The 27,700-nt window shown below is 43.7% G+C and overlaps 1 protein-coding gene across 1 annotated transcript in view; it reads right to left on the bottom strand.

The window, feature by feature from the left end:
• The window catches only part of LOC122811276 (tumor necrosis factor receptor superfamily member 10B-like), a gene marked incomplete in the record, with an annotated part of 590,662 nt that overhangs the window by 354,553 nt on the left and 208,409 nt on the right, over positions 1-27,700 (bottom strand). Inside the window, 1 exon segment of the mRNA XM_044083011.1 lies at positions 10,248-10,333. Coding sequence (XP_043938946.1) covers positions 10,248-10,333 — 86 coding nt within the window.

The following is a 27,700-nucleotide window of genomic DNA, read 5'->3' on the forward strand; positions in this document are numbered from 1 at the left end:
CCTCCGACTCATCTAAGTCGGTATCCGATGTAGTAGACTCGGGGGAGTCTGTGTGTTTCCTCTTACACGTCCTCTTCCGAGGGGGTTCACCTGCCGGATCAGGAGAAACTTCGGAAGAGGAGGAAATTCCCAACGGGAAACCTGAGGCGATGGATCCCTGGGCCTGAGAGCAAGAGGCTGGCAAGAGGCATCTACAGGCACTGAAGAGGGAGGAGCTAGAGGGATGGACCGTTGACCTGGCTCAGAGGCCAGGACACTCCTCATCACCTCAAAGGCTCCCCTCCCCGGGAGGCCGGAATATCCCTGATCCGAGGATACAGGAATTCCCGGCTCCACTGAGAGGGAAGGCTCCGAGGCAGATGTCGGCGCCGAGCTTACCAAAGCCGAAGCTCCGAGAGGGAGAGCGGGGTCGGACAAGGGTCCGATGCCACTAGCCCCTCGGGCCGACAAGGGAAACCCGACGACCGGATCCCTCCAAGGAAGGCATCAAGGAGGAGATCGGAGCCGAGGCAGCGGAGCCGAAGGATGTATCGGCTCCGGCGCCGAAACAGTCACTGTCCCGAGAAGCTCCGGCTCCGAACTTCGGTGTGGAGTCGGAGGAGGAAGTTCAAGGGGTGAGACAATAGCCGAAGTCTGCTGAGACGGGCTATGGAGCATTTGGGCCAGTGCCTGCGACTTCAACAGCCTGCTTACCACCCTCTCCAAGTCGTGGTCAGACAGCCTGGAAGATCTCGAAGATCAGCTCCGATGGCTCCGCTCCGACAAAAGAGGAGACCCGGGCCGAGTGGATGCTCTGTGAACGGCGGGGACCGAGATCTCTTACGGGACGAAGTCATCGGAGCCGAAGTCCCCTGAATTCCAGATGGAGCCGAAGGTTTCTCGGCTCCGATGCTGGATAATGTGTCGGCTCCAGCCGGAGCCGACAAGGCCACAGTAGACAAGGTATCGGAACCTGTCGGTGCCGAACCCACTACTTTAGAAGTAGATAGATCGGTTCCAGCCGGAGCCGATCTCGGCTCCGACGGAGCCGGAGCCACCGGAGGAGGCTTAGATACTGAAGCCTGAGCCTTCGGTGGCTTAGAAGGTTTCCCAGACCCTGCTTTAGAGGGAGAACCTTCTGGCTTAAGTAAGCCACGGAGGATCAGCTTATTCCTCCATTCCTGCAGGACTCTCTGGCTAAAAGAGTGACACAAAGCACAGGAGTCCTGCAGGTGCAAAGGCCCCAGGCAGTAAACACAAGAAGTGTGACCGTCTGTCAGAGACATTTTCTGACAGCACGAGTCACACTTCTTGAAGCCTGAGACCTTGCCTTCCTTAGACATATCCTAGGAGGAAGTCACTCACAAAACCCCCACAAACACACAAATTAATCCCCTAACACACAACACACAGGAAGGGATTAACCAATGGGGTTTAGGCCTAACTAAACTTTTACACTAAAGGAAAAAAGTTTTGGAATATAAAAAATGGAAATAGAGTGGACTGTAACACTATATAGACTATAGAAATGGAAACAAGGGGGAAATAAAACCCTAACTAAGCTATTCTCTTTTGACAAGAAAATTACTTACCTCAGCTGGCAAAGGAGACCTCTTTCGCTAAGCGGCAAACGAGATCTGGGGTAGTTCCGCCTTGCATCATGGGATATAGGGTTGCCTCGAGCTGGTAAAAGGAGTTCTCGAGCTAAAGCAAGTGCCGAGTCGGAGCCGAGGATCGGCTCCGAACCCATCCAGCAAGAATGAAGGTGAGATTGACAACTTAACATACAAAATTAAAATGAAAAGTCTTTGGTTTGCCTTCAGCAAGACTTCACGAACCAACTCTTCCTGCGCGTGGGTATTGCACGGCCCCCAATGACAGCAATGCAACAAAAAACAAGATCGGAGCCAGCAAATATTGATCCAGAAAATTGTATTAATTTACAGCATCAAGCAGAAAAAACACATACCGGTTTCGGCTGGTAAATTACACAGCCTTCATCAGTGTATCCAAACTCAAAGTATTTCCTGCCTATTAAATATGTATGCATACAATCCCATTGGTGGAAACTTTATAAATATTCATTAAGTCCTGGAGGGAAAAGCCCACCCAGCTTAATGATCCACTTTTTTTCTTTTCTATTTAAAATATCATGCCAACCACTTTTATTTCTCCGGTCACCCTGAATCACATCAATAATAATGAATAGAAATATAGCTGATGGGTGTGACAATTGGTGCTTGTACAATGCATTTGTAAGCTTTTTCTGTTTAATATTACTATAATGTTCTGAGATACGTAACCTTAAACATCTGGAGGTTTGACCAATATAAAATGCACCGCATTTGCATGTGGCCATATAAATGGCCCAATCACTGCTACAGTTGCAAAAAATATTAATATCAAAAACCTTTGGACAGTTGCGACTTGAAAATTCCTTTGTGGTACATATATATTTACAATTTACACAATGACCACAGGGGAAACAACCATGGAGACTGTGTCCAGAAATGGTGGTTTGTATTCTGTCCCTACCCATTCTATCCCTGATTTTGTAATGGTTGAAATAAGATTTCAAGTTTTTACCATTTCTGTATGAACACATACATTTGTCAGGGATAATCCTAGCAACTTCTGGATCACTCTGCAAAATATTCCAATGACGCTGTACAATATTTACAAAACCAATGGTGTTTCTCCCATACGTGGTTGTAAGTCTAAGTGGCTTAGATGATGTATTGGCCTTATCCTTATCCTTGTATTGAAGCAACTGACTACGCTCCATGCCTTGCACCTGACTCCTAGCATTTGCTACAACCCCTTCCTTGTAACCTCTTTGCTTGAACCTATGTATGAGGTCCTCCAAATTTTTTTGATATGTTGAATGTTGTGAACATATCCGTTTAGTTCTGATGAATTGGGATTTCGGGATGTTATTGGCTATGTGTGGAGCATGAAAACTTGTAGCATGCAACAATGAATTGTATTGAGGGAACTTCCTATATGTCTCACTCTCAAGTGTGCCATCAGAGAGTTTCCGTATGACCACATCCAAAAAAATCATCTTATGGGTATCATGTTGTTCCGTAAACCCTAGACCCCACTCATTGTTGTTCAAATATTTTACAAAAGCCAACAAACTAGACTCAGTGCCCCTCCACACTAACCAGATATCATCAAGATATCATCTCCAAATATCCATTTCTGAAAGAAAAGTATTTCTAGTGCAATCATAGATTAACTTAGTTTCGACATAAGCCATAAAAAGGTCGGCGTATATGGGGGCAAAAGAAGCCCCCATAGCCGTACCCTTAATTTGCCAATAACAATTGTTTTTATAATAAAAAACATTACAAGTAAGGACATATCTAGCCATGTCGACCAAGAATTCATTAAATGTAGAACCATATAGACCTGCATATTCCAACCAATATGCCAAGGCCCGAAGGCCAGCTTGGTGTGGGATATTGGTATATAAGGCACATACGTCAAGCGTACATAAATACCAATCTTCTTCCAACTGAGCATCAGATATGATTTGTAAAAAACTTGTGGTGTCATTTAATCTTGACCGAAGTAAACCCAACAAAGGTTTAAGATGTTTTGTCAAAAACAAGGACAGGGGTTCAGTTAAATATTTCCTGCCAGACACTATAGGTCTTCCCGGTGGGTGTGTAAGATTTTTATGCACTTTCGGAAGGAAATAAATGTATTGAGAGTTATAATCCTTGATTGTAAGTTGAAATAAAGTGTCTTTGGAAATAACACCCCTATCCAAGGCATTTTTAAGGAAAAGTTCAATACACTTGGTGAATCTATGTACAGGGTCATTGGGCATATGGATATAATATCTAGTGTCTGATAATTGTCTGTGGGCCTCACTGTTGTAATCATCCCAATTCTGTACTACAACTGCTCCACCTTTGTCTGCTGCTGTAATCACAATTTGTTTGTTTTTCTGGAGTTCCAGCATAGCTTTTCTCCCTAAAAGTTATATTGTTGTGTTTCCAGGCCAAACTTGAACCTTGAAAATGAACATCCCTAAGGACACTGTTTTGAAATTGATGAACCACAGCATTCATAGGTGGGGAAAAATTAGATGGATGATATGTAAATTTCCCTTTTTCAAAATCCAGACCAGAATCTCCAAAAAACATTTTCAAGTTAATCAATCTACAAAAACTAGACAAATCTTGTGCAAATGTGTCTTCAGAAATGACGGTGCCAGGAATAAAATTGAGGCCTTTATTCAAGATTTTCACATGTAAATCAGACAAGACACAATCAGAAAAATTTAGAATATTATTGACAGTGTTCTGATTTAATTCCCCAATGCCAACTCCAGTAGTCCCTGTACATTGTGTATTCTTTTTGTGTTTCCGCCCACCCCGTCTACGTGTGCTCCTAAAGGGGCTACCCCCGGACTTCTTTTGGGTAATGGTGATCCTGTTGCTGTCATGGATTCATTGTCAGTACCTGATGATGTCTCATCACATGATGAGGTACCATTATAATTACTTTTCCTCAAAATGGATCTGGGCCTTTTCCTTTTTTTTATCTGACATTGGGAGGTTATTAAATCTCACATGTTTAGATTGAAATGAAAATGGATTGCCCGGGAATAGTCCTCTTGGTCTCTATTGAATTTTTTCATCTTACGTGACCGTAATTCAGCATCAAATTTCTTCAAATCTTGAGCCACTCTATTCAATTTGCCTTCAAAAGAAGGTTCCTGTTCAAAGTTTTTTAACTTATCTGCCAAAATCTTAATTTTAGACAGCCCCTTATCTATAGCCCGATTGTGGAATTTGTAAAGTTCGACCACAAAAGACATTGTGGCCTCATGTTGTATTTTCGCCCATTGTTTGGTTAGTTCATCATCTGCATCACTCACATGCGGAATAATCCTAATTCTTAATCCCCTAGGGGTGATGTTTGCTGTCTGATAAGCCTTGAAAAGCTTCGTATGCCATACATTTGCTCGTAAAGCTCTTAATGACCTATTCAGGTCCTCAATTAACTTCTGACTAGTAATATCTGGATTCCTGTTTCCCAACAGATCTCCATTCCCATCTTTGTTTGGGTTCAGGCCAAAAACCCCTAAATCCTCTCGATCAGCCACTAATCCAGAAATAAGACTGGACAAATCCATAATGGCAGGGATAATAACCACAAGAACTATATAGCTGTCAATAATGGTCAATCAAAATACCACAACAACCAAAATAAGTTATTGATAAGGACAATAGCAGCTTCCAAAATGAAATTACTGAAAAATTGTTTTGGAGAAAACAGCTGCGTCCAAAAAAAGACTACTGATAGGTCAATACGTATTGATGCAGAAGATGAAAACAACCACCTTATAATAAAAAGCCAAAAAGTAAAGAGGCTGCAAAAATCAAAACCGCAGCTCAAAAACCAAAAGTTAGAGTGGATGAAGTTTTGAATACCCTATACTCAAGTGAAAATAAGGGCTTCCAGTTCTAATCCAATATAAAATGAGGACCCCTGAATCTTGAGAAAGCCACTTATCCACTTCCCCAGGTTGTAAGACAATTCTATGTTGACCATAAATTGGTCAATATTTGTATAATTATGAACCAAACACAGTAGTGTACCTTAATAATAAAGGCACGGTATATAGAAAACCCACAACTGTCTATTGGGAAACATATACCATACCAAGAGAGGTCAATGAATACTAGTCCTGTAGGGATATTCCTGTTACAAAACAAATGTAAATATCCTATCTAATAAGTCCATGTGCCAAACCATTGTCCTAACCATTACATTAATATAACCTGCAAAGGGATTAATCCAACATGAATAACCCAAATATAATGTATACTTGGAAGTGAGTGAATATTATGATATTATAATATCTTATTATTTTGGCCAAAATTAGGGGTCCCTCAATGATTAGTAATACTCAAGGAAATGCCACTCCAAAATGTAGACAGTGACCACACATGTGTATCTAATCAAATATTCTGAAAGAATCAGATAGGCAATATATGTGGATCCTACTTATCACCAAAACCAATGTGAACATATAGTATCCACAATGAACAGGTATAAGCATGCAATTCAAAAGCAAAAAAATAGTAATGTAAGACCCCATAGATTACTACTGGTTGACGGGCCCAACATCCAAAAAGTAATGGAGGCACCTCTATTGTTGTTGTCCAAAATTTGTAGATTATTCCTGCAAAACCAAAACTCAATAATACAATCAGGCCAAAAATAGCCCTAGTTATTAATTGTAAAGCAGGTCATATAATAATGCAAGGGCCATAAAGTCAATAATACCAGTGCTTACACAATACAAAACAAATGACCCTGTTATTCAAAAATGGTCCCCCTGCCTTCCCTGTTGTTTTAAATAAAACCAACAAGCTGTATTGACCAAAGCTGGTAAAATGGAATGTAATTCCCAATATCTAACTTATACCACTATTGGTATAGTCAAATACAAATTCTAGATGTATTCAAATATCCTAAATCAAGGTCACCAAACTGGCAATTGGTAAGGGCCAAAAATCAAACAGCAGATTTATAGGCACATATAAATGGAAAAAAATACATCACCTAAGGTAATGCATACTGTGGATACTGCAAAAACAAAGCATATATTTTTTATCATGGCATAATCCAGCCCATGCGTATATTGTTCACAAACAACAAATACCATATCCTAGATGATTAAATAGATATATCCCAACTTTTAAATATAAATGTATATAGATATATTCATATCCCTATAAGACATTAATGTACCACAAAATACTACAAATCTGGTATCCGTAAGTCTTCCTCCAATACAAGGCCCAAGTTTCTTTCAATTGTTATATCCAAACCTACACATTGTAATATAGATGCACTTTTACTGAACAAATGTCACATAAATGTCACATAAATGTCCAAATAGCCGCCAAATTATAATAAACCTTAAATGCGATGGGCAAGAAAGCTAATTATGAGCCTATATATCCATAAGTATACCCAACACTGCATACCGGTCCTTATATTGGAACCCAAATGCAACTCGTATGAGTCCCTTGAACACAAAATATTACTCACTACAAGTATATATGGCCCATAAATGCGATATACATAGTATAATCCTGCCCATACAATTAAAAGGTTTTCAAACGCAAGATAACATGCCCCAAATGATTAAATAAAGAAATCACAACTATTTAGTATGTATATACATAAATAGGACAATATCCCTATAAGACATTAATGTCCCACATAATACTGCAAATTTGGTAACCATGAATCTTTGTCCGACTCAAGCCCAAAGTTCCTTAAGTTGTTGAATCCGAACTTGAGCAATAATATATTCTCTCGCTGAAAAAATGTCACTGGAAAGTCCGATAATCACCAAAAATATGTTGAACCCAAGTGCGATATACAAGAGAGCTGCTTATAAGCCCATGCATCCGTTAGTACACACGACGCTGTAAAGACGGCCCTTACACAAGAACCAAAAATAGTCAATATAAGGCCCATGAGCCAAACATTATGCATTACAAGTGTGCTTTCCCCATAAATGCGGTTGGTATTATGGTAAAAAAACTGCAAGATGTTCGAATCACATCAACATACGAACCCATCCAGTCCAGCTACCAAACAAAGATGGCGTATCCACATTGAAGTGTAAAGTCACGTTCCCATAACAAAAAAGAAGAAAATCCACCAGTTGTCATTGGAAAAAACGGCAAAAAAAGTATGTGGATTGGGATGATTACAACAGTGAGGCCCACAGACAATTATCAGACACTAGATATTATATCCATATGCCCAATGACCCTGTACATAGATTCACCAAGTGTATTGAACTTTTCCTTAAAAATGCCTTGGATAGGGGTGTTATTTCCAAAGACACTTTATTTCAACTTACAATCAAGGATTATAACTCTCAATACATTTATTTCCTTCCGAAAGTGCATAAAAATCTTACACACCCACCGGGAAGACCTATAGTGTCTGGCAGGAAATATTTAACTGAACCCCTGTCCTTGTTTTTGACAAAACATCTTAAACCTTTGTTGGGTTTACTTCGGTCAAGATTAAATGACACCACAAGTTTTTTACAAATCATATCTGATGCTCAGTTGGAAGAAGATTGGTATTTATGTACGCTTGACGTATGTGCCTTATATACCAATATCCCACACCAAGCTGGCCTTCGGGCCTTGGCATATTGGTTGGAATATGCAGGTCTATATGGTTCTACATTTAATGAATTCTTGGTCGACATGGCTAGATATGTCCTTACTTGTAATGTTTTTTATTATAAAAACAATTGTTATTGGCAAATTAAGGGTACGGCTATGGGGGCTTCTTTTGCCCCCATATACGCCGACCTTTTTATGGCTTATGTCGAAACTAAGTTAATCTATGATTGCACTAGAAATACTTTTCTTTCAGAAATGGATATTTGGAGATGATATCTTGATGATATCTGGTTAGTGTGGAGGGGCACTGAGTCTAGTTTGTTGGCTTTTGTAAAATATTTGAACAACAATGAGTGGGGTCTAGGGTTTACGGAACAACATGATACCCATAAGATGATTTTTTTGGATGTGGTCATACGGAAACTCTCTGATGGCACACTTGAGAGTGAGACATATAGGAAGTTCCCTCAATACAATTCATTGTTGCATGCTACAAGTTTTCATGCTCCACACATAGCCAATAACATCCCGAAATCCCAATTCATCAGAACTAAACGGATATGTTCACAACATTCAACATATCAAAAATTTGGAGGACCTCATACATAGGTTCAAGCAAAGAGGTTACAAGGAAGGGGTTGTAGCAAATGCTAGGAGTCAGGTGCAAGGCATGGAGCGTAGTCAGTTGCTTCAATACAAGGATAAGGATAAGGCCAATACATCATCTAAGCCACTTAGACTTACAACCACGTATGGGAGAAACACCATTGGTTTTGTAAATGTTGTACAGCGTCATTGGAATATTTTGCAGAGTGATCCAGAAGTTGCTAGGATTATCCCTGACAAATGTATGTGTTCATACAGAAATGGTAAAAACTTGAAATCTTATTTCAACCATTACAAAATCAGGGATAGAATGGGTAGGGACAAAATACAAACCACCATTTCTGGACACAGTCTCCATGGTTGTTTCCCCTGTGGTCATTGTGTAAATTGTAAATATATATGTACCACAAAGGAATTTTCAAGTCGCAACTGTCCAAAGGTTTTTGATATTAATATTTTTTGCAACTGTAGCAGTGATTGGGCCATTTATATGGCCACGTGCAAATGCGGTGCATTTTATATTGGTCAAACCTCCAGATGTTTAAGGTTACGTATCTCAGAACATTATAGTAATATTAAACAGAAAAAGCTTACAAATGCATTGTACAAGCACCAATTGTCACACCCATCAGCTATATTTCTATTCATTATTATTGATGTGATTCAGGGTGACCGGAGAAATAAAAGTGGTTGGCATGATATTTTAAATAGAAAAGAAAAAAAGTGGATCATTAAGCTGGGTGGGCTTTTCCCTCCAGGACTTAATGAATACTTATAAAGTTTCCACCAATGGGATTGTATGCATACATATTTAATAGGCAGGAAATACTTTGAGTTTGGATACACTGATGAAGGCTGTGTAATTTACCAGCCGAAACCGGTATGTGTTTTTTCTGCTTGATGCTGTAAATTAATACAATTTTCTGGATCAATATTTGCTGGCTCCGATCTTGTTTTTTGTTGCATTGCCTTCAGCAAGCACATTGGTAAGTGGCCTCTCTGGGGAAGTCACTATACACAATAATAAAACTTCTTTCTAAATGAAATGCAACTTTTTATGTTTACTTATTACAAAAAGTGAAATTGTACTATAATTAGAAAATAGAAACTTTGGTCATAACCATTATTTGCAATGAAAATGTAGTCAAGAGACCAATGGTTGAAGGCAGTGAGGAAAACTGAAAATGGCACCTGAAAGTGCTGTATTTATTTGAGGCTCCTGCTAAGTAATGGACCATCACTACAAGGCAGGTGCACACAGGTTTGGCAGCTAAGAAAATTGGCTTGGAGTAAGACTGACATGAAAGTCAAAATATTATTAAATTTAGGGATTAGGCAACCTACAGCAGTCTTCACTAAGTAATGATAGAAGTGACAAGTACTTGTGGGTTAGGTGACTAGGAGCAGTTCAATACATGGTTCAGCTTTTACTTGACTCATTAACAATAATAAGCCTTACATCACAGTGAAATTATGTACCTGGGGAAAGTGTCCCACTTGCTGGTTGACATTCAATGTCTGATGTAGGCTGGCATTCTTTCACCATTACCTCACCCTCTGAACAGCTGAAAGGAAAAAAAAACAAGTCTAAGCAACAGTGAGGAAACAATTCTTTTGTTGTTACACTAGAGAAGAAATTTGCTTTAGTGCACAAGTCACTGCACACAACAAAACCTGTTGCTAAATAAAGTGCAATTCTATTTTTTTTTCATTCTGTTGATATTACGTTATGTTTTTTAAGATCTCTAAAATCAATCTGCTGTTTTTGCTTCACATTACCTCACAACACACAGCAATAATGACACGTTTTATTGGAAACCGTATTTTTTTTTTTTTTTTTTAACAAACACCAATCAACTTTAGTTTTTTTTTTTTTTTCAAGAATAAGGCAAAACTACCAAAATAAAATGACTAGAGTTAAACATAGGAACTGCATTTAAAGTGTGCATGCATTTCCAAAAAAAGTCTTTACCTTACACACAAGGTATAGGGTTTGTTTCTCACATGGGGTAGCTGGCTATGCTTAAAATGTCCCACAATAGCAGTTAGCCTACTTATCTATGAACCTAAGAACTGGCACAATTTCATTAAAAGTCTTTCGGCTTTTCTCGGTTAGGGGTCGCCACAGAGGAACTCCGGTCCGCTAATGATTGGCAGTGAACTTTTACAGTGCCGAGTTGCCAGTCCGATGCCCAACCTTCAAAGAAGGCACAACCATTCATGCATGCACCTACTTGCATGTCTTTAAGCGTCACTCAACCATGGAGAGGACATGCAGACTCCACACAGAAGGCACTCCAGCTGAGAATCGAACGGGAGAACCTCTTATCTGGCACAATTTAATTAAAAAAACAAATTAAAAAAAACCCAGAATTAATCTAAAGGAAAATGTTAAGGTCTCAAAGGTGTTTCTGCCTGTCAGTTGAATAACAATGGCTTCCAAAATGCAGGTTAAATTAGTATGAAGTACAACTTTGGGCTTAAAGGATGCTGACTGTGTATAAAATGACACAAAAAATAAGGCTCAGTAGCTCAAAGTGCATGGAAGTTAAAGGCTGAAAGACCAGTAGTTCAGAATACCAGGTTGTTTTGCCATGGGCATGCTGGAATGTTGACCACACTTGGGTGTGAATCATATGTCAAGTTGAGTGGAGGTTGAAGTGGATATTTTGACAATGTCTGCTTACAGCTTGAAAACAAAAACTATGACTGAACTTGAGAATTGAGTTTTGAATATATACAGAAAATATATTTTCCAACCACAGAAGACTGGCTAAACTACCACCTCTAAGACGGCATGTACAACTACAAGGGAAATGCATCTAAACTATAAGTGGTCACAAAAGCTATAGATGTCCCACCCCCAAAAGGTCAAGCTGCACACAGTGGAATAATGTGAAGTGAAGCTTTACCTCTTTTCTAATCGTGTATCTCAACCCACCTGTTGCTGTGGTCTTAAACTTGGTGGCTCTTGAGTTGCCCACCTCTACTATAAATTTGATATTGGGCACTCCTCCCAGTTCCATTGCATCAGCTAATTCTGAGTACAGTGAGATCAGTTGTGAAGGCCCACCCACTGAATCAGCTCATTCTACTGAGTACAGTGTGATCAGTTGTGAAATCCCACCCCTTTAACTTCTTAACCTTGAATTATCTTCCGTCTCCTCACTTCCTACTTAAAAAAAATTGTGCTTCTTCCTGCCTCATTTTACTGCTTGTGCTTAGGTGTTCAACTGCATTTAGTTTGCCGCATTTGATACTGCTTTTCGGTAGGCTGATTAAATTGAAGACAGTATTCTACTGAATTGCTGCTTTATTTGAGCTGTTTTTCTGTTGTGATTGTGAGCTAAATTATCACATTTGCACTGTTTTAAAGCAATTTACTGATCAACTGCATTTAATTACTGTTTAGCTGTATTTTTCATACTGTGAGTTTGATTTTGTCTGCAAGTGGTTAATGTGTTTTGTAAGTTTTACTGTGTCATTACCCTTAAATTGAGTAGCATAGCCTGGATACAAGGTTTACTGCATCCAGAGTGGTTTGTTTTTGCCTTTTGTGTTTCTGGCATCCATCTTGTGTTGGTAGGGGCCTATCTCCTCTGCTAGTGAGAGCAACAGGGCTGCCTGGACCTAGTCTGATGCAGGCTGGTAATGAAAGCAGGGACTAGCAGGATTGCCTAAATTTCTGTGTTACTAGAACCTTCAATTTTTTGTGGTATTTAAACCCTTCATTTGAGCTAGTTTGGGCTTGTTTGCATGTCACGCACCACAGCTGCACTCTAACCCACTGTGAGGTATTCCAGCTACAAATTATCCCTTAGTAGCACTTGTGTGATCACCTAGTAGTACTCCTCTTAGACCTTCCACTCTTTATCCCCCTTAGCTCTCTCTGGCCAATCTCCCCCAGATTCTGACAATTATGGATGGACAATTTCCTGTGGTTTCTCCTGCCAGTCTGGTTGATATGGGCATCCGGAGACAGTATAGCAACTGCCTCATATACACAGACAACCCTCTACTACCACCACCTAGGAACACAATTTGTGAGAGATGCAATTACATTAAGAATCTAGAGTCTATGCTCTCTCCCTCACAAACCAGTATTATCTGGCACTGAGAAGGTTGTCAACACAAATGCCACACCTCAAACACCACCCACACCTACGCAACACAAACCCACATATGCGGAGGTCCTCAACAAGAACATACTCAAACCAAAGAGACCTCAGAGGCAAAAACACACGCACACTCCACTGCCCACCACACCACACATAGTTCACACCCATGTCTCACAGCCACTAAGGCCTTAACATAAGCCCAACATATTAGTCATAGGAGACTCCATTGTGAGACACACAGATGTGCTCCTCACCAGCTGGATAAGGAGAAAGACACAGTTGGTTATTTTTCAGGTGCCAGAATCTGCCATATCACCCATACACTCAAGTCTCGCAACAACAGGTACTGTTATGACTCTGTCATAGTACATGTTGGCGTGACTGACTTGAGACTCACCTCCCTGGACTTGGAGAAACACGAACAATCTTGCTGAATATTTGTCCTAGCCAGGTATGTTCCTAGCCTTCAGCAGCATTTTACCATCACCCAGAATGATGCCTCAGTACAAACAGAAAATGACAGACTAACAATGGGCTTAGTTTCTGGTGTAATTCCTAGGGGATCCTGACTGCCTGGGAAGACATGATCGACAAACCACGATGCTTTGCTACAGATGGCCTGCAACTGTCGTCCTTGGGCTTCAGGCAAAGGCTCTTGCCTCCCCATAATGCCTTTTTTAGGCAATGCCATGAGGTCAAAACTACCAACATAAAAATGTCATCAAAATGCAAATTAAAGGGTGTGCTGCTAAACACTGGGAGTCTAAACATGAAACTGCACTCATTGCAAGCATTTTAACCCTGGAAGATGCTGACATTTGTGCAGTCACAGAAACCTGGTTCAAAGCTGTGGAGAGCAACCCAGCCACACTGGTTACTCATTCTATCATTCATTCAGACCCCAAACAGTGGACAGCAAAGCAAAAGGTGGTGGAGTTGCAATATATATTAAAGACATACACACACCCAGGCTGGTCAAACAGTAGGATGCACAGGAGACACTACAGGTGCAGTTAACCATTGACAAGACCCCTATTCAAATCATGCCTAGCTACAGACCCCCAACTTTGACTCAAGATGCCCACTCCATCTATCTGGAACTCTATCAATATTCAACCCTTTACCCTGATCCTGGGTGACTAACTACCCAACCACAAATTGGAAGAACTACTCATGTCAAAACACAAATGCCCACAGATTCCTTGATTTTGTCAGTGCAAATGCCTTGGACCAGCTGGTCGACACACCCACAAGAGGTGATAATATCTTGGACTTGGTATTAACCAACTTGAGTAACCACTGAAGCATCCCTACAGTGTCATCCTCCCTGTTAAGATCAGACTACAAAGTGGTCACTTTTGAAGTCACCACCTCCCCCAACCCCCCCAACCCCACCCACCCACCAACTAGGGTCAAACAAAAAAACTTCTCCAAAGCTGATTACAACCTCCTGAGGGAAGGTATAAACAGCTTCACAGCCCCCTCCACAGGAACTGACCCATATGTCCAAACCTATGCCAAAGTACTATATGAGCATTTATATAGCTGCATGGAATCAGGAATACCAGACAGGGCAAAATCATCTGGTGGACATCTGCAATAAATATACTCTGTAATAAAAGGAAAAAAATGCTGTACGGGACCAAGAAGGAGCAAGTGCCTAATTGGAAGCAATCTCTCCTTAGTCTGAACAAGCAAATAAGAGCTCTAGTGAAATCCTCCAAAGCAAACTGAGTCCAGACTGTCCACATCTACTAAAGAGCATCATCAGGCCTTCTTCAAATATGTCCGCAATCTCAAAAGAAGTACTCAGATCTGCTCAGAACTGGTGGTTAAGGGCATCACATACATAAATGCTGTAGATCTCGCCAACCTGCTGGCAGACAGGTTCAGAGAAAACACCACCCCTCTGCCCCCCCCCATCAGTAAATCAGGACATCCCCAGCACCTGCCGCACTCCCCTTATCTCTAGAGTGCAAGTCATCACCGCCCTCTCAAAGGCAAAAAATACAGCCTCCATGGGACCTGATAACATCCCAGGTTGCATCCTACATGAACATAGGCAGGAACTTGCAGCACTATTAGGCACCCTAGTCAACCAAAGCCCGAGTACCAGTTTCGTCCCAGCTGACTGGAGGGCAGCCACTGTCATCCCTCTGCACAAAGGTGGAGCGTCTACTGATCCAGGAAATTATAGACCCATCAGTCTAACTAGCCTGATCTGCAAGGCCATGGAACAGATTATCATGGACCTTATTAACAATGACAATGGTGACCTCCAAACACTTGATCCCACACAGTTTAGTTTCCTCAAGGGGAGGTCAAGCCTGTTAAATTTAGTCAGCTTCTTTGACACAGTCACCAAAACCATGGACGAGGGGAAGACTGTGCACCACTGCCTACTTTGACCTGGCCAAAGCCTTCAATACTATTACTCACTTGAGTACAAGATAAACTCTCTCAACTAGGCATCAATCCATATGTTACCAGATGGGTAGCAAACTGGCTCACTGATAGAAGCCATCTAGACAAAATAGGGGAGGCCACCTCAAGCAGTAATGAGTAGTGCACCCCAGGGATCGGTTTTGGGGCCTCTGTTTGGGATATACTTTTCTGAGTTGCAGGCTCAAACCAGTGGGTTATAGCTGACCAAGTTTGCAGATGACTGCAAGCTGGGCACGGTCATGTGGACATCCTCCAAGAGGGTCTCACCCAAACAAATGACTGGTGCCAGAAACATGGCCTCAAACTGAATGCCAAAAAATGCATCACCATCCCCTTTGGGGAGAATGACGTCCCCACAAATGATCATATCAATAACAAGGTTGTAAGCATGCAGTTGTGAGGGACTTGGACACCCAGGTTGATAGGAAACGGACTTTTGACCACCATATTGCCTCCGTTGTATGGAAAGCTTTCTACATGGCCCACCTCATTAAGGGCATCTCATCCAGGGACAAGGAGGTCATAAAATCCCTGTATTCTTCACTTATAAGACCCATTACTGAGTACAATGTCTGTTTTGGCATGTACTTCACAAAGCACATGCAGCAGCTGGACAGAACACAGAGGTTGCTCACCAATAGAATCCAGGGCCCTCAAACATCTACCCTACACAGAATAAAAAAAGTCATGTCCCTCTATTCAGTCTCATACAGACTCCTCAGAAGTAACCTCTGTCTGGCATACAAAGCAATCTCAGACCCCACCTTGATGGGACTGCTGCATATCCACAAATCTAGCTCCACTCGAGTAACCCACACATAAGACCTCAACCTGTCTGACATCAATAGGACTTGTTGGCGGGACACATTTGTGTCCCAGTGACTCCCTCTTCTGTGGAACAGACTCCCTTCTCCATGTCAAGCAGAATACCTCATTAACCCTTTTTAAGCGCAACCTGGATAACTTGATGGGAAACCGAAACTACACACCTGTGATTCTACCAGTGTCCCTGCTGGACAGGGGCTTTGGCTGCTGACTTGGAACGTGGGCTAAATTATTGGCTAGGTTTGTAAGGGCCTCAGGACCACTAGCCTTGTAACTTCCTATGATCCTATGATTGCTAATTTTCCTGTCACTGGTTGTGACTATCATGATTCATCTAGCAGGACATGCTGAAGACAGAAGAAATGCACAGCAAGAAAAGAGAAGTATGCCCAACAAGGTTTTGTTGATGAAATGCATCACACTGTATTACACTGGGGTATATGTTCCTCCAAAAGAATATGGAAGGCTGAAAAGACCAAAAAAGAAGTTATGCACTTACCATAACGTTCCATGTTTGTTGTCTTTGATCTCGTCTTCCTTCTTGTTGGTTGGGTTCAAAGCAGACCCTTGGCTCCAACTCGGCCATATTCTATTCTAAAGCTCAAGAGCTTCCACTGGCTCGAGGCTAGTGCCTGTCCCATCATGCCTAGCACTAGTTACCCAGATCTCGTTTGTGATCACCCATAACACTAGGCCACAAAGTGTAGATATACAAACTATGGACATATCCAACAAAAATACGTATAAATACATATAAGAAATTCTCATTCTATCCAACTCGTAAGGCAGGAAGGGAATCGAGGGCTATATAGTCAAATATAGATAACTCCTCTCGATCCTCCAGGAGGGGGAAGGAGGGTGGGATGCAAGAAGACGAGATCAAGGACAACAAACATGGAAAGTTATGGTAAGTACATAACTTCTTTATATTATGTTGTCCCCATCTCGCCTTCCTTCTTGTTGGTTTGGACATAGTCCCCAGCACCTTCTTGGGTGGCTCAATGGAATATACTCTTCAAAACTGTGGAACCAAAGGATGCCCTGTTCCGGGTGGCCACATCTACTTTGTAATGAAGGTATGGGCATTAGCCCATGTAGCTGCCGCACAAATAGAGTTTAAAGGTAGTAGAAGCAGACAAAGCCCTGGTTGAGTGTCCTCGAATTTTTCCTGGTAGTTGCTTGTTCTGTGAATTATAGACACACATACTGGTATCCGAAATCCATTTGGATAAAGTCACTTTCGATACGGGAGTTCCCTTTTTGTTCTCTGCAAAGGATACAAACAACTGGTCAGATTGCCTGAATTCCTGAGTCCTGTGCAAACAGAAACATAACTGTCTATGAACATCCAATTGGAGTTTATACTCTGCCTTGTTGCCATAGTTTGGAAAAAACACTGGTAGTTCTATCAACTGATCCAGACAACTCTGAGCAAACTTTTGGCAAAAAGGAGGGACTGGTCCTGAAAGAAACCCTATCTTTGTGGAAAATTAAATAAGGGGAACGAATGGAAAGGGCTTGTAACTCTGATACACGCCTAGCTGAGGTAATGGCAATCAAGAAAATAGTTTTACAAGTCAAATATTTTAGAGCACAAGAACTGGCTGGTTCAAATGGAGGAAGAATCAAGGCAGCTAGGACTAAATTTAGATCCCAAGGAGGAAGTGGCTCTCTTATTGGAGGTCTCAAAAGAACAGTATCCCTCAGAAAAGCTTTGCACAGCCTGTGGGACGCAACATTATAACCCATGGAAGTTAGAAATAGCAGCCAACTGAACTCAGACAGTTGCTGCTGCTGCTCCTTGGTTAAAAATTTCAGCCAGGAATTCTAGTATCTTTGAAATGGGTGCAGTAAAAGGATCAATATTATTGTTGACAGCCAAACAAGAAAACTGTTTCCATTTACTAGTATACAGTTTCCCCATAGAGGAGTTTTGAGAGGAGATGAGAATATGTTGAACAGCCAGGGAGATGTCAGGAAGCCGGGCTAAACTGGGAAGTGGAGGAACCAGATTGATGCAGCATTAGGTCCAGAGCTGGGTCCAGAATCCAAGGCTCCTCCAGGAGATGGGGCCATAGAAACAGGAGCCAGATTTGACAAGGCCAGTAGGGAGCAATGAGGATTAGCTTGCAACCTACCGATTTTGCTTTTTGAAGAACCTTGGGGATCAGAGGAAAAGGAGGAAAGGCATACAGAAGTCCCAGGGGCTAATCATGAACAAGTGCATCCCTGGGTGATTGTCCTGGTGGGGGGACTAGGGAAAAATAGCTGCTGCATTTGGCATTGACGGATGTGGCAAAAAGATTGCAGCAAGGCTGGCCTCACTTGCGAAAGATCCGATTCACAATGTCTCGTTTCAGGGACCACTCGTGAGGCATAAGGATAGCCCTGCTTAGTTTGTCCACTATCACATTGGATTTCCCTGGAATGTGTCACGATCAAAAAGTGTTGGGAGGACATCATCCATTGCCATACTCTTAGGGCCTCTCTAAATAATGGACAGGATCTGGTTCCACCTTGTTTGTTGATGTACCACACCACAGACATGTCTGTCTGAATTGCAATCGTCTCTTCGGGTAGAGAGCTGTGAAGTGCTTGCAATGCCAGGAGCACTGCTCTCATTTAGAGGACATTTATGTGCAAATGGTACTCATCTTGTTGCCAAGTTCCGTGAGCAGTCTGTCCCAGATAATACCCCCCCCCCACCCTATCTGGGAAGCATCCATGGTCACTGTGGCCACTGGTTGAGGGAGAACGAACGGTCTGCCTATTGTCAGCTGGGTGGACTGAAGCCACCATTTTAGGTCATTATTGCAGGTCTCCGTGATGAGAATTTCACGAGACATGGGTAGATCTTGCATGGACCATTCGGCAAAGAGGAGCCACTGCAATAGCCTCATGTGGAAACACGCCAAGGGAACTAGAGTTATAGTTGCAGTCATTGAGCCCAGGACTTTGAGAACAAATCTTGCTTGAATCTTTTTCCTCCCGACTAGAATTGCAACTAGACTTCGAATGGTGGACACTCTCTCCTGAGGCAATTTTGCTATCATGTCTTTGGTATCTAGATCTGCTCCAATAAATTTAATATATTAACAAGGCAGACTTTTCATAGTTTATACTGATGCCTAGCTGAGAGCAGAGGCATATTGTGGTGTCCCTTGTCTCGATTAGTCGATGCTCGGTGGTGGCGGTAAGGAGCCAGTCATCTAAATAGAAAACACATGGAATCCTAGACGCCTCAGATGAGCCGTGACTACTGCCATGCATTTGGTGAACACTCTGGGGGCTGTGGTGAGGCCAAAGGGCATAGCTCTGAACAGGTAGTGACTGGCTCCCAGCCGGAAATGTAAAAATTGCCTGTCTGTCTTGATATGGTAGTACGCATCTTGGAGATCGATGGGGCACATCCAGTTGTCCATTCCCAGAAAGGGAAGTATGGACTGCAGTGTCACCATCCAGAACTTTGTCTTTTTGACAGACTTGTTCAGTCTGCTGTGGTCCAAAATAGACCTCCAGTCCCCTGTTTTCTTTGTTACCAAAAAGAACTTCGAGTAAGTTCCGGATCCTATTTGGTCTGTGGGGACTTCTTGGATAACTCTTTCTTGGCAACTTTTGAACTTCTAGAGTTGCTTGTTCCCTCAGACTGGGTGGCACATCTGGGATGAATTTTTGTTATTGGGGAAGAGGTGGCATAGAGAAAGAAATATTGTATCCCCTGGATATTATCGATTGTACCCATGTGTCTTCTGTGACCTCTCGCCTGGCTTCTAGGTACAGTGACAATCTTCTCCAGACTGCCTCCAGAGGTGGACAGGTGGGCCCCCTTTCAGAAGCGCTGAAAGGGCCTCCAAGAGAATGCATCTCTGTTGCCCTGACTCTGTGGACACCCCCCCTGCCTTGAGGGCGGCTTCTCGCATTATTACTCCCCCCTCTGCCCCAGGGAAAAAAAAAAAAAAATTCACCACGTGTCAGGTGAAGTTCCCTGGGATTTCCGGAAAAAAGAGGTTATGTACCTACCATAATGTACCATGTTAGTTGTCTTCTTGCCTTCTTTCTTGCTGGTTGGGTTCGGAGCGGATCCTCGGCTCAGACTCTGCCATCTTCAAAAGCTCGAGAGCTGTTTACTGGCTCGACGCCTCCCCATATCCCATGATGCCTGGCACTAGAAAGCCAGATCTCGTTTGGTAAGTCTAACTGCAGACATAAAAAGGAAGGAATCCTATCCTATAATGCATAAACCCTACCAGAGAGGCTACTAGGCAGAGAGGAATAGCCAGAGAAGATTCAGCCAGTGAAAAACCATAAGGAACTCTTCTCGGTCTATTAGGATAGAGGGATGGATGGAGGGTGGGACGCAAGAAAGAAGGCGAGAAGAAGACAACTAACATGGAACGTTATGGTAGGTACAGAACTTCTTTATGTTAAGTTGTCTATCTCGCCTTCATTCTTGCTGGTTGGGACAGCGTCCCTAGCACCAAAAATCCTGGGCGGCTCATCGGAACAAACTCTTCAGAACAATGGAACCAAAATCAGCTCTGCTCCTGGAAACCACATCCAACTTATAATGCAAAATGAAAGTATGTAGGTTGGCCCACGTGACCACAGCCCAAACAGATTCTATGGGCAACCTAGCCTGAAAGGCTACAGACGTGGCTAAAGCTCTGGTGACGTGACCTTTTGGTTTAACAGGCAATTCTTTATTCCTCAGTTGATAGATGAATGTGATGATAGTAGTCAACCACCTGGATAAGGTTACTTTCGAAACTGGAAGACCTTGGTTACCCTCAGCATAGGAAAGGAAAAGCTGGTCCGATTTTCTGATGTCCTTAGTTCCATGCAAATAAAAGCGTAGTTGCCTGTGAACATCTAACTGATGCAATTTATATTCCGCCCTGTTGGAGTGGTTGGGAAAAAACACAGGAAGGTCAATGGACTGATTCAAGTTATTCTCAGAAGAGACCTTAGGAAGGAAGGAAGGATTAGTCCTGAGAGCAACCCTGTCATTGTGGAACACTAGGTACAGAGGACGGATACAAAGGGCCTGAAGTTCCGAAACTCTTCTGGTTGAAGTCATCGCTACCAGAAAGAGGGTTTTCCAAGATAAAAACTTCAAAGAACAAGATGCTGCAGGTTCGAAGGGGGGGCAAAATTAGAGAAGCTAGAGTCAAATTTAGATCCCACGGAGGTGGAGGATCTCTCACTGGGGGCCTGAGCAGAGTAGTCCCTTTGAGAAAAGGCTTTACATAGCTTATGAGACGTATTAATTTTCCGACAGACCAATGTGAAAATTTGAAATTGCAGCTAACTGAACTCTAATTGTAGCAAAAGTGGACCCGGCATGAAAGAGTTCCGCAAGAAATTCCAAAATGTGGTGTACAGGGGCTGAAAAGGGGTCTATACTCAGCCTCTGCCCAGGAAGAAAAATGTTTCCACTTACTGGCATAGGTTTTTCTAGTCATAGACTTGTGCGATAAAATAATTTCACGCATAGAGGGGGAGATATCAGGAAGCCTGGCTAAAGTTGGAAGTGGAGCAACCAAGCAGTGAGCTGGAGAGACTGCAGGGATTGGTGCAGCCTGCCCGATTGATGGATCAGAAGATCTGGAACTGGGTCCAGAGTCCAAGGCTGCTCGAGAAGATGATGATGCAGGAACGGGAACCATATTTGTAGAGGCCAGTAAGGAGCAATGAGGATCATTTTGTAGCCCAATACAGCAGCTTTCTGTATTAGCTTCGGGATTAGGGGAAAGGGAGGGAATGCATACAGAAGTCCCTGAGGCCAATCGTGGACTAGAGCGTCTCTGTGTGAATGTCCAGGAAGTGGAAGGAGAGAAGAAATTGCTGCACTTGCTGTTGAAGGGGATGGCAAAACGATCGTGGCAAGGTTGGCTCCATTTGCAGAAGGTTTGGTCAGCCACTACCTGATTCAGAGACCACTCGTGAGGCATGAGAATTGCTCTGCTCAGCCTGTCTGCTACGACATTGGATCTCCCAGGGATGTGCGTTGCAGTCAGAAACCATTGGGAAGAGAGAGATCACCCACTGCCAGAGTGATTGCTTCTCGACATAAGGGATAGGACCTGGTTCTGCCCTGCTTGTTGATGTACCACACTACTGACATATTGTCCGTTTGAACTGCAATGGTCCCGGTAGGAAGAGTCCTGAAGAGCTTGCAACGCTAAAAGCACGGCCCTCATCTCCAAGACGTTTATATGCAGATGGTACTCGTGAGGTTGCCAGGTGCCTTGGACTGTTCTGCCCTGATAATGCCCCCCCACCCGATCAGGGAGGCATCCATGGTCATCGTAGCAACTGGAGGGGGGAGTACAAATGGTCTGCCCTGGGTCAGTGATGTGGAGACAATCCACCACGCAAGGTGCTTTTTGTATGCTTGTGTGATCATAATCATGTGAGACATGGGCAGCTGCTGGAAGGACCATTGGGTGAAAAGAAGCCACTGGAGAAACCTCATGTGGAAACGGGCTAGAGGAACGAGTATGACCGCTGCTGCCATGAGACCCAGAGTTTGGAGGATGAACCTGGCTTGAATTTTTTTCCATCTTATTAAGACCTGCACATATTGGTGAATGACTAACACCCTTTCTGGTGGAAGGCTGGCTGACATGTCTTTTGTATTTAAATTTGCACCTATAAAGGTGATAGACTGACAGGGCGACAATGCAGATTTTTCAAAATGTATTGTGATACCTAGTCTGGAGCAAGTCTGGATATTGTAGTGTTTGGCTCGCAGAAGGTGATGCCTGGTGGCAACAGTGAGGAGCCAGTCGTCTAGATATGGAAACACCTGGAATCCTTGCCGTCTCAAGTGAGCGGTAACTACTGCCATACATTTGGTGAACACCCTGGGGGCTGTGGCGAGACCAAAGAGCAGAGCTCTGAACTGATAATGGCTGGCTTCCAGCCGGAAGTGAAGGAATCTTCTGGAGCGTCTGTCCATTTTGATGTGGTAGTATGCATCCTGAAGATCTATAGAGCACATCCAATTGTCCTGACCCAGAAAGGGTAATATGGACTGTAGCATGACCATCCGAAACATCGTTCTTTGCATAGACCTGTTTAGTCTGCCGAGATCCAGAATGGGTCTCCAGTCCCCTATCTTTTTTGGTATCAAAAAGAACCTTGAGTAAATTCCGAATCCTTGCTGGTCTGCTGGGACTTGCTGGATGGACCTTTTTCTTAGCAGTTTTGAAACTTCTTGAACTGCTTGATCCCTTAGATTGGGTGGAACATCTGGAAGGGACTTAACAATAAGGTAGTGCGAACAAAGGGAATTCTGTAGCCTCCCGATATAACAGACTGTACCCATTTGTCTTGTGCTACGTCTTGCCAGGCTCTTGGGTACAGCGATAATCTTCCCCAGACTGCCTCCAGAGGTGGGCAGCCAGGAAACCCTTCAGGGATGCTGGAAAGGCTGGTCAGAGAAGGATTCTCTGCTGCCCTGGTTTTGTGGACCCCCTCTGCCATGAGGGCGGCGTCTGTTATTGTTCCCTCCTCTGCCCCTGGATGGGAACTCACCACGTGTGTCCGGCAAGGCTCACTGGGATTTATGGAACCACATCTTTCTACTCTTCTGACCCTTGGGGTATGGTCGGGAAGGAGTGGAAAAATGGACTCTTATGGCAGAGAGAGTCTTGCCTTCCTGCTCACACCTGGTAAGGGTGTCCTTCACCTGTGATCCAAAAAGACAGGAACCATCAAAGGGGGTGTTGGTGAAAGACGCTCTGAAAGGTTCCGCAAAGTTATAGCCGCATCCAAGCGTGCCTCCTTAGGGCAACACCTGTGCCCGCAGCTCCACTCGCACCATCGGCTGCATAAGAAATGAGCCTCATGGAGGAGTTCACCACTGAATTAAGAGTTGCCAGCTGGGAGGCTGCCTTAGCCTGGGCCCCCTCAGCTGATGGATCTTGGAGGGCATATCCAAGCTCTTTAAGGAAATCCCTCTGAAGACGGGTAAAGTGGCACAACTAATTCAGAGACCTCATGGAAATGGTCGCTGAAGAGAACATCCGCTTCCCATATCTGTCCATCGTCCTGGACTCCTTGTTAGGGGGATGGACAGATGAAGTTTCAGCCAAATTCCTTTGTGGCCACCGCTACCACCATAGCATCAACAGGAACACCTTTGGTCAAAAACTGTTTATCCTGTGGTGCAGTTATAAATTTGGCGGGTCTTCTGGGGGTCGGTTCCACTATGTCTGGAGCTGACCACACCTTACGAGCCACCACAGACATCAGTGGGTCAAAAGGCGGAGACACTCAGGAGGTGGAAGGTCGGGATCCAGAAGTACCGACTCATCCTCGGAAGGGCTCAGGGTAGTCCAGTTCCCCCTCTGCCTAAGCATCTCAAGGATGTCTGAGAAGGAGACATCTTCAGAGGGGGGTCTAGGGAATCCTTCCGAATCCTCTAAGTCGGTATCTGATGTGACAGACTCAGGGGAGTCAACATGCTTCCTCTTGCATTTTCTCTTACGAGGTGGCTCCTCTGAATGATCAGGGGAGGCCTCGGAAGAGGAAGATACACCCAAAGGGGTGCCCTGGAGAGTTGGTTCCCCACGCTTGGGGTCTGGAGGAGGGGCAGAGGCAGACACAGGCACCATAGGGGGAGGAGCCAATGGGGATGACCATGGGGGCCGACTCAGGGGCCAGCACACTCCTCATGACCTCAAAGGCACCCCTGCTGGGATGCCGAGAAGGCTCCAGATCCGAAAAGATCGGAATCCCTCTCCACACCGAGGGGGACAGCTCCGAAGCCGATGTAGGAGCCGAGCTCACCTGCGCCGAAACTCCGAGGGGGAGAATGAGGTCGGACAAAGGTCCAATGTCACTCACCCCCTCGGAGCAGACGAGGGAGTCGTGCCACCCAGATCCCTCCAAGGACGGTACCAAGGAAGTGATCGGAGCCGACGACTGAACCAAAGGAGAAGGTATCTGTGCCGACGGTTCCACGATTCGAACCCCAATGAACTCTGCCTCCGAAGTCAAGGGAGGAGTCGGAGGAGGAATAAATGCAGACATGGACGGAGCCAAACCCTGATGAGGGGGGCTGGACAACATTTTTGCTAGGGCCTGCGATTTCAACAGCCTACTGACCACTCTCTCCAAGTCATGATCTGAAAGCCTTGATGACCGAGAAGAGTGGGAGGACCGATGACTGCGCTCTGACTGGAGCAGAGAAGACCTCTGAGCCGAACACATCGACTCCAGGGTGGGAGACCTGGATCTCTTTCGACTCCCCGATGGCTCCGAAGTGCGTGTCCGAACCGACCGAGAGGCAGGCACATCGGTTCCAGCCGGAACTGAGGCAGAAGGAGTAGCTTCACCCAACGACGGCTCCGAACTGGGAGCCGAAGATTTAGGTGGCTTGGAGGACTTGACGGGTTGGGCCTTAGCCAGTGAATCCTCAGGCTTAAGTAAACCCCGTAGGATTAACTTATTCCTACGCTCCTGCAGGACTCTTGGGCTGAAAGCATGGCAAACCGAACAAGAGTCGTGCAGGTGCACAGCGCCGAGACAATAGACACAAGTGTGACCATCTGTCAGAGACATCTTCTGACAGCATGAGTCACACTTCTTGAATCTGGACACCTTGGTATCCTTGGGCATACCTAAGGAAGAAACACCAAACACAATACACAAAAAATTTAAGATACAATAACCATCACACACACGAGTTACTACACTCAAAAACAGCCAAGAAATAGACACAATATCCTATGCTACCAACAAACAAGAAAGACTAACTAGGTAAATACTACTTTTTTTTTTTTAAAAAGGTTAGCCTCTAACTTAAACGGCTACTTAAGGAAGAGGTTGAGGGGCGGGGGGGGTGTCTAACTAAAACGAGTTTTCTGAAGGGGAGGGTAATTCAGGTAAACAAAGATACTCTATAGAAAAATTGTAACTACAACTAACAAACTACACTAAAAACCCTAATAATTTTTGTCAAAAATGGATAAAACAATAAAAATATACGACCTGAGCCAGTAAGACAACCTTGCAGCAGAAGCAGCAAACGAGATCTGGGTTTCTAGCGCCAGGCATCATGGGATATGGGGAGGCCTCAAGCCAGTAAACAGCTCTCGAGCTTTTGAAGATGGCCGAGTTGGAGCCGAGGATTGGCTCCGAACCCAACCAGCAAGAATGAAGGCGAGATAGACAACTTATCATATTTTCCACCCTTTTGACCTCTGGGGTAAGGTCGAGAAGGCATGGAAAAATGTACTCCCATGGCAGACCGTCTTTCCATCCTGCTCGCACCTGGTTAGAGTCTCTTTTACCTTAGGCCCGAACAAAGACGAGCAATCAAAGGGGGTGTTGGTAAAGGAGGACTTGAAAGGCTCCACAAATTGACAAAGCAGCATACAGGAATGCCTTTGTAAGGTGACTCCTGTGCCTGCAGCCCCTGCTCACTCCATCGGCCGCACAGGAGATAAGCCGCATGGAAGAGTTAACTATGGAAGATAAGATCGCAAGCTGAGAAGCAGTCTTATCTGCAGCTCCCGCAGTTTTAGAATCCTGTAGGGCATCTCCTATCTCTTTCAGATCCCTCTGAAGACAGGTGAACCCAACCGAGGAGAGTCTCTAACTCTAACTTAAACATCTACTCCTTATCTAAAAAAGAAAGGGAGGAAATAAGGGGGGAAAGCCCTCTGAAACAGGCTAAAAAGAAGGGGAAGTCCTCTAAGAGAGAACATATTAGACAAGTGGAATACACCTGGAGAAAGAACGATGGCCTAAACAACCAGAAATCAGAGATAGGGAGCTAAACAAACACGACTCAACTACAGAAAGACTCTGAAGAAAGATTGAGATTTAAACCAGAAAAACAATAAAATTCAAAAACTTTGCCTGAGCCAGTATCCAGCAATTTCGAAGCTTCAAGCGGCAAAAGAGATCTGGGTAACTAGTGCTAGGCATGATGGGATAGCAACATAAGTTATGTCTTACCATAATGTTCCATCTGTGTTGTTGATTTTGTTCAGTCATTACTGATGGGTTATCGGTTCCGTCCTCGGAACAGAGCCTGCCTTATACAAAAGCTCGCGTCAGCCAAAAACTCTCGAGCCAATGCTCTGCTCCCTGTTCCCAGATCGAGTTTTCAAGTTGATAGGCAAATGTAGAGTCTACCTCTAGTCATAACAGACCTACAGGAAGGTGTATATGAAATCAACCAGAAACCTCCGAAGGGGGATGGAGGGTGGGGAGTAATAACTGAATGAAGATAAACACAGATGGAACGTTATGATAAAACAACTTCTTTACTTGATGTTGTTAATCTTCTTTAATTCCTTACTGATGGGACAGAGTCCCCAGCTACCTGTAACCCTGGGCGGCCCTCATGGAAGGAAATTCCTGAGGCACCATGGAGCCAAAAGAAGCTCTACCTCTGGAGGCCAAATCCAATTTGTAATGAAGGATAAAGGTATGAGGTTTGGCCCAAGTTACAGCTGAGCAAATGTCATTGAGAGAAGCCCTAGCTTGGAAAGCTGCTAAAGTTACGATAGACCTTGTAGAATGTGC

Source organism: Protopterus annectens, chromosome 9.part0, assembly GCF_019279795.1.
Source record: "Protopterus annectens isolate FY-2018-M chromosome 9.part0, PAN1.0, whole genome shotgun sequence".
In the NCBI taxonomy this organism is placed as follows: domain Eukaryota; kingdom Metazoa; phylum Chordata; order Ceratodontiformes; family Protopteridae; genus Protopterus; species Protopterus annectens.